Here is a 15339-nt window from a genome sequence, read left to right as displayed (position 1 = left end):
CATCCTGGTTAACACGGTGAAACCCCGTCTCTACTAAAAAATACAAAAAACTAGCCGGGCGAGGTGGCAGGCGCCTGTAGTCCCAGCTACTCAGGAGGCTGAGGCAGGAGAATGGCGTAAACCCGGGAGGCGGAGCTTGCAGTGAGCTGAGATTCGGCCACTGCACTCCAGCCTGGGCGACAGAGCGAGACTCCGTCTCAAAAAAAAAAAAAAAAAAAAAAAAAAAAAAAGAAATTCATACTATATTTTATGCCTTTTACAAAATTTCATATATGTAGTGTGTATATATTCTATTTCTGAATTATCAAAGATAGCTTAACAAATCTACATTTAGTATATTATTAATCCCATATAAAATTAACTTAAAACATATATTAACTATAGATTTATTTTTATGAAAAAACTCGATTCTCCACAAGAAAAAGAGTTTTATGTTATTTGAATATACTCAGAAGACAGGGTCACATCCAATTGATTCAGTCTGAGATGCTTTTTAAAAATCATACATATACATACATTTTAAGACATCAACTTTTCTTTCCCCTTTGTTGTTATCTTTTCAAATGCACCTTCTTTAGTCAATCCCTGAAGAATTGGGAGATCATTTTGAAAGCAACTAACTTCTCAGGTTTTTCTTGTCTTTCATCTGGATAAATTCCCTATCATATGCGATCATGTTCTAGGAATTCCAGACTGTACAAACTCCAAGAAAACAACCATCTATTTTAAATACTTTTTTGTTTGTTTTGTTTGAGACGGAGTCTTGCTTGGTCGCCTAGAAGTGAAGTGACGCAATCTCAGCTTACTGCAACCTTCTCCTCCTGGGTTCAAGTGATTCTCCTGTCTCGGCCTCCCAACCAGCTGGGATTACAGGCACGCACCACCACGCCTGGCCAATACTTTTATTTAAATGTTAAAAACCTTAATAACTTAAATATTTAAGGCGTAAATACTATTTCTCCTCTGAGTTACCTAAAGCATACCTCATCAAATAATTGAAAGCATTAAAAACCCTTATTGCATTTCTGGAAAATAGTCGTGTCTTATAAAGATATGCCCCAAAGGGCTATGCCACCCAGGTTCAAGTCCAGCTCCATTTTGGAAGACCTACAGCAAGTTAAATAATTTTCAATTTTTAAATCTTGCAGATGAAAAGAATGCAAAGAATTCAATGTAAGATTCTTCATCTTTTGTTGTATTATGGCAGTATAATGCCATTTAAAGTGCTCTGATGTTTGAATGCTGGCTCTTGACATTTATTAGCTCTATTACTTAACAAGCTACTTAACCTCTCTTTCCTTCAGTATGTTTATCTACAAAATGGAGACAAAAATAGTACATTAAAGTTGGTGTGATGACTAAACGAACACAGGTAAAGTTCTTACAACAATGAACTGCAACATATATGACCAAAAAATTCAAATTATCTCTGATACCACACAGAATTTTAACGGTTGTTCTGAAATTCTCATCTGTAATTCAAAGTTTTATTAGTCTAAAGTTATTAGACTACACTGTTCATTTTCTAAATTAATCTAGTTGGATTTTTATGATATTTGAAGATTTTTTTCCATTAACTTTCACTAGAAATTACAGAAATTTCACCAGGCACAGTGGATCACGCCTGTAATCCCATCACTTTGGGAGGCCAAGGCAGGTGGATCACTTGAGGTCAGCAGTTCGAGACCAGACTGGCCAACATAGTGAAACCTCATCACTACTAAAAACACAAAAATTACCCAAGTGTGGTAACGCGCACCTGTGGTCCCAGCTACTCAGGAGGCTAAGGCAGGCGAATCACTTGAACCTGGTAGGCAGTAGTTGCAGTGAGCCAAGATTGCGTAACTGCACCCCAGCCTGTTGACAGGGTGAGACCCTGCCTCAAAAAAAATAAAAATAAAAGTAAAAAAACAATTTCACTACATATAGTTCAAAGAAGACAATCTAACCACTACATTAACCATTATGTTCCTTGGTTAAACTCTTGAAATCTATTTAAAGAGAGGAAAAACAGTCTAATTACTATCAGAACCACAGATGAGATGCATACATAACTCTGCTCAAATCCTAATTCCTCTGCCATGCCTTAGTTATAGTCACTTAGGCTTCAACTATCTCCTAGTTCTAAATTCCTACTAGACAATCAATAGAACTATTCATTTTGCCTGATATTGTCAGTAATCCTTTTCAAAAACTACTTTATCTCCCTAACTTAAAATGTACATAAAGAAAAAAATAGGCCAGGCACAATGCCACATGCCTGTAATCCCAACACTTTGGGAGGCCGAGGCAGGCAGATCACTTGAACTCAGAAGTTTGAGACCAGCCTGAGCAACATGGCGAAATCCCATTTCTACAAAAAATTACAAAAATTAGCTGAACATGATAGTGCGTAGTCCCAGCTCTGCACTGTAGTCCTAGCTATTCAGGAGGCCGAGGCGAGAGGACAGCCTGCACCCAGGAGATTGAGGCTGCAGTGAGCTAAGATAATGCCACTTGCACTCCAGCCTGGGCAACACAGTGAGACCCCCGAGAAAGAAAAGAAAAGGGCCAGGCACAGTGGCTCATGCCTGTAGTTCCAGCACGTTGGGAGGCCGAGGTGGGTGGATCACCTAAGGTCAGGAGTTCAAAACAAGCCTGGCTAACATGGTGAAACCCTGTCTCTACTAAAAATACAAAAAATTAGCTGAGCGTGCTGCCACGCGACTGTAATCCCAGCTACTTGGGAGGCTGAGGCAGGAGAATCACTTGAACCCAGGAGGCAGAGGTTGCAGTGAGCTGAGATTGGGCCATTGCACTTCAGCTTGGGCAAGAAGAGTGAAACTCGGTCTCAAAAAAAAAAAAAAAGGAAAAGAAAGGAGGGGAGGGGAGGGGAAGGGGAAAGAAAGGGGAGAAAAAAAGGAGGGGAGGGGAACAGAAAGGGGGAAAGCGGGAAAGGGGAAAGGAAAAGGAAAAGAAAGGAAGGAGAAAAAAAGAAAAAATAATTGCACACTATCTTAATCTATATAACGCTTCAAATTTTGCAAAACTAATCCACTGCTAGCCAAAGATCAGGAGTAAATCAGACCAAAAAAAATGTATTCAGCAAAACTAAAAATTGTTTGCTAAGTATTTTTATTTCGGAAGGAAATAAAGACCAATAACTGTGCCAGAAACTTTACAGACATTATTTCACTCTAATAAGCCTAGGAAACAGACTTTCTTATCCTAGTTTATAAACAAATAAAAACAGGTTTAATGAATTTAACGTAACTTGCCCAAGATCATAAATCTGAGCAGATGCAGAGTCAGGGACTCACTTAAATAAAAGCATGTTATTTTCTTGAGGTTAAAGCAGAAGATATTTGCTAAGTGACTTACTAACTTATTTACAGTTAGAATCCTTACCTAGGGCAGTAGAAAAAAGTTTTAAGAACAGTTTAAACAGAAGGATTTACCACTTCATTACAAAAAAATTAATTCCTCTCCATCTATTTGAATCTAAAATTCATACTAGGTATGCACATAAACAAATGCCATATATACATGGATTTTATAAGATTTATAGCATAATCAAACAACTTACCTTTGGTGCACGCACACAGCCTGTCTGTGCCAGAGCAGTAAATCACAGAAACAAATGTGTCCTGTTCCTCAGTGCCCTCCTTTTTGGGAGGCTCCACTTTGGCCAAAATTTCAAAGTTTGAAAGATCTAGTATTTTTACATATCCTCCCTGAGTAGTTATTACCAGGTGTCCAAGAGTAGAAATGTCAGACGTTTTTTCTCTCTCAAAACCATTCTTTGAGGTTAACTGCATGTCCTCAATAGGTTCCTCACAGTCATCCTCTCGATTATCCAATATATCTGGTGGAAGCAAAATGAGCGAGGTAATTGTGTCCTGGGGATCTTTGATATGTTGTATTTTTATTGGTTCCTCTTCTAAAGTCACTATCCGAGTGGCATAATTCATTTTATAAAGTACTAAATATCCACCACTAACATTCCTCTGCTCAGGCTGAATTATCAAAGGAGTCTGTACATCTGCTGGTGATTCATGTTGGATTACACTAATATTTGCACCATTCACTACAGCAAGATTTGATTCCAGCTCACCTTTCCGTCTATTACATAGTGCAGAGTTTAATTTATTTAAATTATTCAAGGCCTCTACTTGATTTATTGCACTCAAGGATTCAACAGGGCATGTCCGCAGTCCTACCAACAAATGAATTCCGTCAGCACAAGGAGTTATTGAGTCTATACAAAGATTCTCCTCCTCTGCAAACTTTGGCAGCCTCAAGCACTGAACCAAAGTCCCAGGCTTGGGAAACACAGAGTTCCACTTCTCAGAATCCGGAGAGGTAAGGTTGGCTGCTGCATCTGCAAATTGCTGAATGTAAGTCACAGGAGGATCCTGCAATAACAACTGCTCCTGACTATCCAGCTCCATTTCAATAATCTGTGGAACAGTAAAACCATCATCATGCAAACTTTTACTCATAATATTGTTCATCTGTGAAAAGATCTTTCCCGCTTTCTCATCAGATTCCTTGATGCTATAAAGAAGCAAAACCGGTAAAGTCCTCCTCACCAGAGGAGAATTTAGTTCTGAATTAGTGCAGGATTCATTGTCAGTTGACCCTTGTTCTGATATACTTTCACCCTGAGTTCTGCTCAAACCATCCAGTGACCTGTGAGAATTACTACTAATGGGTGAGGTAGCAGGAGATTTATATGTTAATAAACCTCCAGCTAATAAACACGGAAAAGGAATGTTGTGCTGTTCCTGATGCTTTTCCTTTGTCTTTTCACTCTTAGAGTTTGTTAAACAAGGATTTGCCCCAAGTTCTTCAAGATCCTTAACAGTATCTTCAAGCACATTTGCAACAATCTCCCACTGAAGTTTTTCTGGCTGTTGCAGAATGCTGAGTGCTGTTATATCAAGGCTTACTTCCATGGCTTCCTTCTGTGATGTATGCCCTTCAAAAAGGAACAATGTTCATTAGACATAGCCTTGTAAAAATAAATAAAAATCAGTGGTTTAAAGTTTTCATTAAATTTTTCTACTTATCCAGTCAGTACATTATGACTAGATAAAGAAAACTATATATATATGTTTTTTTTTGTTTTTTTTTTGAGACAGACTCTTGCTCTGTCACCCAGGCTGGAGTGCAGTGGTGCAATTTCGGCTTATCACAACCTCTGCATTCCAAGTTCAAGCAATTCTAGTGCCTCAGCCCCTCCCAAGTAGCTGGGATTACAGGCGCACACCACCACGCCTGGCTAATTTTTGTATTTTTAGTAGAGACAGGGTTTCACCATGTTGTCCAGGATGGTCTCCAACTCCTGACCTCAGGTGATCCATCCACCTCAGCCTCCCAATGTGCTGGGATTATAGGTGCGAGCCACCGCACCCGGCCTAAAAAAATTTAAAGTGCAGTCAACCCTCCATATTCACAGGTTCTACATCCACGGATTCAACTAACTGCGGATGGAAAACATTATTTATTTATTTATTTGGAGATGGAGTTTTGCTCTTGTTGCCTAGGCTATAGTGCAATGGCATGATCTCGGTTGACCAAAATCTCCACCTCCCAGGTTCAAGCAATTCTCCTGCCTCAGCCTCCCAAGTAGCTGCATCACCATACACAGCTAATTTTGTATTTTTAGTAGAGACGTGGTTTCTCCATATTGGTCAGGCTGGCCTCGAACCTCCTGACCTCAGGTGATCCGCCCGGCTCAGCCTCCCAAAGTGCTGGGATTACAGGAATGAGCCACCGCGCCCAGCCAGAAAACATTTTTTTAAAAAAAATGGATGGTTGCATCTCTACTAAACATGTACAAACTTTTTTGTCATTAAACAATAGAGAATAAAGACTTTTTACTCAATATTACATTGTATTAGATATTATAAGTAATCTAGAGATCATTTAAAGTAACAGGAAAATGTAGATGTGCATAGGTTATAAGCAAAACTATACCATTTTATACAACAGACTTGAGCATACCTGGATTTTGATATCTAGAGAGGATCCTGGAACCAATCCCCCATAGATACCAGGCTATTTTTTTTTCTTTGTTTCTTTTTTTTTTTAAACATACTCAAATCTAAGATGAACTTCCTTAGAAAAACCATAAAAGTATTCAAGGGACTCAAAATTATTTTCAACTTAGGCCAGGCACAGTGGCTCACACTTGTAATCCTAGCACTTTGGTAGGTTGAGGTGGGCAGATTACCTGAGCTCAGGAGTTTAAAGTGTGAAAAATCAAACAGGCATAGATGAAAAGAACAAAGGTAGAAAAAGGATAAGAAAATTGACCAAATATGAGTATTATAATTGCAAAAACATGTACTGAGATCCTTAGACCCAGGGAAAATAACAAAACTACAGCACACAAAGGAAAGGTTCTAGTGAGAATCAAAAAAACTTAAAACAGAAAACACTTTACAAAGGAAAAACAGAAGCCCACACTTTAAGTAACTTAACAAGACCAAGGAGTTATTTTTTGAAAGAGTTCAAAAACTTGGCTGGGTGCAGTGGCTCACACCTGTAATCCCAGAACTTTGGGAGGCTGAGGCGGGCGGATCACCTGAGGTCAGCAGTTCGAGACCAGTCTGGCCACAGAGCGAAACTCTGTCTCAAAAAAACAAAAGAGCCAGTCTGGCTGGACGCGGTGGCTCACGCCTATAATCCCAGCTCTTTGGGAGACCGAGGCGGGCAGATCACCTGAGGTCAGGAGTTCAAGACCAGCTTGGCCAACATGGTGAAACCCTGTCTCTACTAAAAATACAAAACTTAGCCAGGTGTGGTGGCAGGCACCTATAACCCCAGCTACTCGGGGGACTGAGGCAGAAGAATCCCTTGAACCCAGGAGGTAGAGGTTGCAGTGAGCTGAGATTGTAACACTGCACTCCAGCCTGGGTGACAGAGCAAGACTCCGTCAAAAAAAAAAAAAAAGACAGAAAGACAGAAAGAGAGAAAGAAAGGAAGAGTAGTAGTTTTTGCAGAAGGACAATAAAATGGGAAAAGAGCATTAGCTTCCTCAGTCTACTCTTTTTAAAAAAAAAAATTTAACTTTTCTAGAATGAATTACACATTTACACATTTTTAAGGGCATTTTCCTGCCTTATTTGGTGATTTTTTTGTTCATTGCTAAGAACTGCTTCAAAAGACTGCTGAGGATTAACCCAAAATTGTCCAGTGTTCCATTTAGTGCCTTTCAAAAAAATTTGATGACAAATTAGAATTTAAAGAATATTTACTACCAAATGTTAACTATAATTTTTGTGAACTGTACTACACAAAACCATTCCTCTTCTAAAAAGATTTAAGTTATATATGTCCGTAGTACACAGCATCTGACATTAAACAACAGCCACAAGTTAATAACAGTCACTTTTTTAAAATACTGGCTACTTCCCAGGCACTGCGCTTTATATGCACTTACCTTATCTAATTCTTTTTTTTTTTTTGAGAGGGAGTTTCTCTCTTATTGCCCAGGGTGGAATGCAATGGCGATCTCAGCTCACTGCAATCTCTGCCTCCCCGGTTCAAGCTATTCTCCTGCCTCAGCCTCCTGAGTAGCTGAGATAGGTATATGCCACCACACCCAGCTAACTGTTTTTTTATTTTTAGTAAAGACAGGGTTTCACCATGTTGGCCAGGCTGGTCTCGAACTCCTGACCTCAAGTGATCCACCCGCAGTGGCTTCCCAAAGTGCTGGGATTACCAACATGAGCCACCAAGCCCGGCCTAATTCTTAAAACTCTAACAGACTTTAATACTGCTATGCCATATATCAGAAGTGCAATCTGACTATATTAAGTAGAAGAGTTAGGATTTAAATTGACATAGTAAAACTATTTTGAAGTATATTATTAGCTTTTCCTACAAAATAACATTAAAATACGAAGTATATTATTTTGTCCTAATATTTTATAAGCTAGTAAGGCATTTTACTTGATATTTTAATGTCTATAATTTCATACAATAAAATGTAGTTCTGTATTTACCTATATGAATAAAGAGCTTTAAACACTACTTTTAGTTAACAGAATACATTATACAAATAAAAAGATTTAATTACTTGACATGTGACAAAAATTTAATGTAACTATCCACTTTAATTCCTTTGGCTCAAATAGGTACCATTTAAACTTTAAATACAGAACACTATGTACATACTACTAATTTGAGATCTCTGACACACAATATTTCAGTCTTCTGTGTATACTAGCAAAAATTTAGAGTTAGCATTAAGTAAGAAATTCAGAATTAAGTGGTAGTTAGCTGTATATACAACTGTGTAAAGAATTTTTTAAATACATTATCTAATACTTTTTACATACCTGTCACAGAATCTGATCTGGAATGCTCTTCACTGTCTGAATCCTCCAGTAAATCATCACTTAAATCAAAAGACAAAGTAAACAATTTGAATTTCCAAAAAAGTATACATCATATGAGCAAGCAAAGAAAAAAGAACAGTTGTCTTTTGGGTTTTTTTGAGACAAGGTCTTACTCTGTCACCCAGGCTGGAGTACAGTGGCAGGAACACAGCTCACTGCAGCCCTGACCTCCTCCTGGCCTCAAGCAATCCTTCCGCCTCAGCCTCCCATGTAAGTGGGACCATAGGCACACGCCACTATGCCCAGCTACCTTTTTTTTAATTTTTTGCAGAGATGGGGTCTCACCATATTGCCCAGGCTGGTCTTGAACCTTTGGGCTCAAGCAATCTTCCCACCTTTACCTCTCAAAGTGCTGGGCTTACAGGCATGAGCCACTATGCCTGGCCTGAAAGTACAGTGTTAAAATCACTACTACATATCTCAAACATAAAAAACAATTAAAATTGGCTTAAATGAGATATAAAGAGTAGTTTGATAACATAACTGATTAACACCACTGACAAAAATCTTCTTAAATCATTAAATGTCTAACTGAAATAGGGTGTGCAAACCTCTAAGAATCTATAATAACATCTGTAGGAATTTGAAGACTACTGTGTGACTAAGGACAGCTTGGGCAAACAAAAATATAAAAGACAGCAGCAGCTAATAAAATCAAGCACCAGCTTGCAGTAGTAAAACGTTAAGAACTATTCTATTACTGAATTCAGGACAGCCTAAAACCAAACATAATAGTTGTATAAGCACGTGTGTATGTTTGTGTACTCACATGTACATAAAATTTTATTTTTGTTTTGTATTTTGTTTTGGAGAGACTAAGAACTCCTTTACATACAGAAGACAGGGGGTCGTCAGGACAAGAAAAAGTCTTGTCTTGATCTCCTGACCTTGTGATCCACCCACCTCAGCCTCTCAAAGTGCTGGGATTACAGGTATAAGTCACCGCGCCTGGCCTACAATGTTATTTTATACATAATATAAATTGGCATTCTGCATTGAAAATGCTTAAGGATATTACTGCACTCCAAGGCAATATTTGAAATATTTTGGGGCAGCTAAGTGGAAATTCACTTATATATTTTTGAAAAAGTTTCTCTGTTTTAGTTTTTTCAGGTGATAATAGTCGCCCATAAACCAATTTAGTGCTATAATTTACAAAAGCAAAAAATGTAAAAAACTTTAAAATCAGCTGCTAATTCATTAGTCTCATTGGCTGGTTTCAGAGAAATAGGGTAAGTGTAAAAACGAATCCAAAGAATAAATATTAATAATTTGGAATTATCAAAAATGAAGAAGTCCAAACCAAGAAAATACAGTAAGTTTTAAGTATAGAATGGCTGTTATATTAAGAAAAATAAATAACCCAGTATTAACCTGTTGTACTAAGATGAACAATTAAAATTAAGTAGTAGTATGTTTTAAAGGAATTCAGGTGTCTTGATATTTCAAAGAGGGCTGCCAGATAAAAGCCTTAAATTAGCAAAGAATGTTTTATTCTGAAAGTTTTCAAAAATACAATCAGGGAACAGGCACAGTGACTCACACCTGTAATCCCAGCACTTTGGGAGGGCAAGGAGGGAGGACTGCTTGAGCCCAGGAATTCGAGACCAGCCTGAGCAACATAGTGAGACCCCATCTCCACAAAAAAAATTCAAAAATTAGCTGGGCGTGGTGGCACATGTTTTTAGTCCCGGCTACTTATAAGGCTGAGGTAGAAGGATGACTTGAGCTCAGGAGGTAAAGCCCAGGTGACAGAGCAAGACCTTGTTTCAAGAAAAAAAAAAATTGTAAAATCACATTCTTTTGAAATATTTTGTGACAAAAATATTCTCAAACTACTACATCACAACTTATATGGCTAAGGCCAGGCGCAGCGGCTCACATCTATAATCCCAGCACTTTGGGAGGATGACGCAGGCAGATCACGTGAGGCCAGGAGTTTGAGACCAGCCTGGCCAACATGGTGAAATCCGTCTCCATTAAAAATACAAAATTTACCCAGGCATGGTGGCGCGGGCCAGTCCCAGCTACTCGGGAGACTGAGGTATGAGAATTGAACGTGGGAGGCAGAGACTGCAGTGAACCAGGATTGCACCACTGCACTCCAGCATGGGCGACAGAGCAAGACTCCCTCAAAAAAAAAAAAAGAAAAAAAATTATATGAACAAAATAACTAAATTGTACCCTTACATGAATTTTATGGTTTGAAAATTACACTTCAATAAAACTTTTTTAAAAATCACATGCAGCTGGGCACGGCGGCTCACGCCTGTAATCCCAGCACTTTGGGAGGCCAAGGTGGGTGGCTCACCTGAGGTCCAGAGTTTGAGAACAGCCTGGCCAACATGGAGAAATCCTGTCTCTACTAAAAATACAAAAAATTAGCCAGGAGTAGTGGCAGGCACCTGTAGTCCCAGCTACTCATGAGGCTAAGGCAGAAGAATCGTTTGAACCCGGGAGGCAGAGGTCGCGGTGAGCCGAGATCGTACCACTGCACTCTAACCTGGGTGACAGGGTGAGGCTCTGTCTCAAAAAAAACAAAAAAACAAAAAACAAAAAAAATCCCAAAAATCATGCATTTTAAAAAGAAACTAGAATACATATAAACGTTACTATAATTCCATAGTGTGATTATGACTACTCTGTATTTCATCAATTTCCATTCCTGCATTTTCCCATTTTCCTGCAATAAGCATGCACTATTTATGTAATAGGCACTGTATTTACTAAAGCCTTCTACATTTTGCAAAACTTTTTACAAAGCAATACACATGCAAAATAAATATTACAGTGAAAGTAAAAATGTTTAGTTAAGATTATATGTGTTTCTGAAAACTAGACATACAAGTAAGGGTACCTTGGTTTACAGCAATCCCATAAACAATTTTATTTACATTCAAGAAATTTTTACCAATCTGACCTGATATACAAATGACAAGTGAATCATCTAGAAAAAAATCTTAATTCATTAAAATTAAATGTATTACCAAATCTTCTTCCTTAATTCAGAAAAAAAAATTGTCTTCTAAGAAAAAATGGTCAAAAACAATTCCTCATTCCTTCAATGTAAACAACAAATAAAAATAAATTTTACAAAAACGATTCTAAGCAAGCTATATTGCTAATTACTTTAAACTTCTTGGATAAGCTTAGATTTTTTCCAATTAATGTATTATTCTTCAAGCTAATGAAACCCACATAGTATATTTTATAACCAAATATATTGGATCTTGTGCCACATAAAGTCAGAGGTAGTATGGCTCATTATATTCACTATCAATTCCAACAGCACTGCTCCTACTTCTTGGGGAGGGGAAGTGCAGAGACGGGGCGTAAGGTTAGGGATGAAGTTTCACCTCTTCAGCTTCCTCCTACCACATTAACTTAATGTTTTTGTATGATTTGTTTGAGACTTTCTTCAGAGAAAACCGACCTTCGACCCTAGATTACACATTCCTTAAAAGCAAGTAGAGATTACCTCAACTCAAGCACGTTACCCCATATAATGTTGAGGAGTATTTCCACTAGTAATACAGAATACATGTTTATCTAAAATGCACATTTTACCTGGGAGGCTGTGACTATATGTGTGTGGGTATATGTAATCCTAGAAGTATATTTTGATTCAATTTTTAATCCCCAAATTACAAAACCTCAAGACAAAGTTCAAAGTAAGTGCCTAGAAGGACATATAGATTTCATTATCTTCTATTACTTTTCCACTAACTTCTAAGAAATCAGAGGAATCAGGCATGCTTAATATCTAGTCCTACTGGCAAAATATGGTCAGAAACTCAAGACAACAGTTAAGCTGCTTTCCCATTAAGCTTTCACAGAGATTTATATTAATAGAACAACCACAAGGCTTTATTCAATGTTATTACCAAGATAGAAGTAATACATATATTGTAAATTTTCCACTAATTCCTTTAATGAAATAACTTCCATTAATAAAATTTTACATTACTCCTTAATGAAAGAACATCCCACCAAAGGGGTTGTGAAGTAAAATGATAAATCACTGACTACAGAGTAATACCCATCACATATCAGTAACATAAGGAGCCCCTGGAAGTCAGATATTCTCAGTCTATCAAGACATCTGATCACAGTTAAATAGCTCCATTTCACATGGCTGCCTACAGAATCTTTTTTCCTCCCACCTACAGAATCTTACTACCCAGTTCAGTCAAAACCGTAGTGGTTCTTAGGAAACAAGTAAGTGAAGGAGGGTGATACTTAGATTCTCCCACCCCACCTACATCAGATGCAGCACAAAAATCAGGAATCTCTCAGAGAAGTTGAGTGAAGGAGAATCCAGAACAGCAATTTTACCAAAATATTTCTCTAGCAATAATTATGGTACCTCAACTCACTGCTGACTACTGGTACACTGTTTTAAACAATTAGATCTTCTTACTTCACCTCAGGTTATTCATTATTATTCATTAGCACTGCCATAATTTGAGGTGCTAATGAAAAAAGGGAAACTGAAATCATCTAGTTCAACTGCTCTATGAAAAAGATTTAGTAGAAGGTGAAACTACAGTATAATTTCATTTCATTATTTAGACTTTCAATGTGACTTTTCATCATCTATTGTTCAAAGTGGCAATTATTTCCAATTGACATAGATTGTGATAGAATGTTAAGTATATTTTATAAACTATGCTGTTTCTGAAGATTTTTCTTCAAGAATCACAGATTTCAGATTTCCAACCAAACATTTACTCTCTGATCTCTTAACTGCATAACTTTTTTTCCCTCCTCTTTAATTATTAGAACTATGAGAATATAAAATTTAGGAAAACATGTTAACATCTATTAAATACTACTAAAACAAACTCACATACCTATCTCCTTCCAATTTTGGTATATCTGAGCAACTAGAGGAGTCCTCCAGCCACGCCAAAGTTGGTCTCCTTGAATCAACTCCTGAGCTTGGGTCTCCTGACAGAATAAGCTGTTGTACAATTGCTGGATCATAGGCATTAATTTCAAACTTTAAGTGCACCTAAACAAATGAAAAGCCTAAGTTTACAACTGATTTTTTTTTCAGTTACTAATTTGTTACTTCAAAATTCAAACATACCTTCATAAGTTTGGAAACATCCCATATGCAGATCTTCCCTCGTTTAGTTGCAGCAGCTAGAAAATGAGGGCAGCTCCCCGACCCAAAGCAAGATATTCTGTCAGTTCCATCCGTACAAGGAAACTGTGCAGGACTTGTTGCAAGAGTGACTGACAATGGCACATTCTGTGTGTGCTCACCTTTCACAAATGGGCAGTTTGGGGAATGTCTTTCGTGTTCAGACCTTTACACAGATTAAGAAAGGAAAAGTTTACTAAAAATAAAGCAATTCAGTTTGTACATTAAAACAGAACTCCAGGATCATCATCTTTTTTTTATCTGAACTTAAACTATTCATCATTAAAGACTTAATATAACCAAATCATTCAATATTATGAAGATCACTCTAACATGTTCAACCATTTATAATATTCACCCATTCAATACTCCAAACATTTAACAATAGCAGTTATTCACTTTAACTGATTATAAAGTCAATCTCAGACAAAACTGAGAAACTAATGCTATAGTGTAAGTAATGCTATATTACATGCTACAGAATTGTTTAAACTCTTGTTACTTCCTCGCACTGGTTTCCTACAGCTTTGAATGATTAACTACTAGGTTTCACTTTAAAATTCTCCATATCTATCAGGGGCCACAACTATAAATAATATACAGTTGAAACTCAATAAATGCCACTCATAACACAAAAAGTTATTTTACTAAATATTTTACTACATTATTTTACTAAAAAGTTTTTTAGTAAAGATCTGAAAGCAGAAAGATCTCTAGTATGAATAAAATAATATAAATTAACACAAATATACCTTATGTATCACTATACGATCAAATCAGACAAATAACTTTTAAATAAAATGTATTTCCTAAGAGCCTTAGGAATGTAAAGTTAATAAATTATACACTACTTCTTTCAAATAAATGCTTACTGAACAAAAAGAAACGTTAAATTAAAAACGTAACAAGTTTAAGAAATATAAAACACAGGCTGGGCACAGCGGCTCAACCTGTAATCCCAGCACTTCGGGGGGCCAAGGTAGTTGGATCCTTGAGGCCAGGAGATTGAGACCAGCCTAGGCAACATAGTGAGACCTCATTGCTACAAAAAATAAAAATAAAAATAATTAGGTGGGTGTGATAGCATGTGCCTGTAGTCCCAGCTACTCAGGAGACTCAGGTAGGAGGATCCCTTGAGCCTGGGAGTTCAAGGCTGCAGTGAGCTACGATCGTGCCACTGCACTCCAGCCTGAGCGACAGAGCAAGACCCTGTCTCTAAAAAATAAAAAATTTAAAAATTTAAATTAAAATATTAAATAAAATACTAGGACCTCAGATCAAGACTGGTATAATGACTCAAATATTGTAACAGGATCAACTTAGCACCTATCTGCTCAACTTTATGCTTCCTTTATATTTCTTTCTGGTTACTCCTTATTTTTATTTCTATTAGCTATAATTATAAGGCATTAGAAACGTCAGGATCCTGCTACCAAAACAAGAACCCATGAGCCAGGCATGATGGTAAAGCACACAGTTCCAGTCAGTCAGGAGGCTGAGGCAGGAGGACTGCTGAAGCCCAAGAATATGAGGCTGCAGTAAGCTGTGATCACACCTGTGTATAGCCAATGCACTTCAGCCTGGACAATATATCAAGACCTCGTATCTAAAAAACAAAATAGGCTGGGTGTGGTGGCTCATGTCTGTAATCCCACCACTTTGGGAGGCCGAGGTGGGTGCATCACTTGGGGTCAGTAGTTCCAGACCAGCCTGGCCAACATAGGGAAACCCCATCGCTACTAAAAATACATATATTAGCTGGGCGTGGTGGCGCACACCTGTAGTCCCAGCTACTTGGGA

At 37.6% G+C, this 15339-nt stretch overlaps 1 protein-coding gene across 3 annotated transcripts in view; it reads right to left on the bottom strand.

The window, feature by feature from the left end:
* The window catches only part of BIRC6 (baculoviral IAP repeat containing 6), a 256735-nt gene that overhangs the window by 198614 nt on the left and 42782 nt on the right, over positions 1-15339 (bottom strand). For all 3 annotated transcript variants that reach the window (XM_025353535.1, XM_025353532.1, XM_025353533.1), the window contains exons 7-10: positions 13483-13705; positions 13244-13404; positions 8331-8389; positions 3566-4960 (exon numbers count right to left, since the gene is read on the bottom strand). In XM_025353535.1, the coding sequence (XP_025209320.1) occupies positions 3566-4960; positions 8331-8389; positions 13244-13404; positions 13483-13705 (1838 nt within the window). The remainder of the gene's footprint in view (positions 1-3565; positions 4961-8330; positions 8390-13243; positions 13405-13482; positions 13706-15339) is intronic.

The sequence above is a fragment of the Theropithecus gelada genome, chromosome 13 (assembly GCF_003255815.1).
Source record: "Theropithecus gelada isolate Dixy chromosome 13, Tgel_1.0, whole genome shotgun sequence".
In the NCBI taxonomy this organism is placed as follows: domain Eukaryota; kingdom Metazoa; phylum Chordata; class Mammalia; order Primates; family Cercopithecidae; genus Theropithecus; species Theropithecus gelada.
The sequence above is the reverse complement of the archived record's forward strand: the minus strand, read 5'-3'. Positions and strand labels throughout refer to the sequence as shown.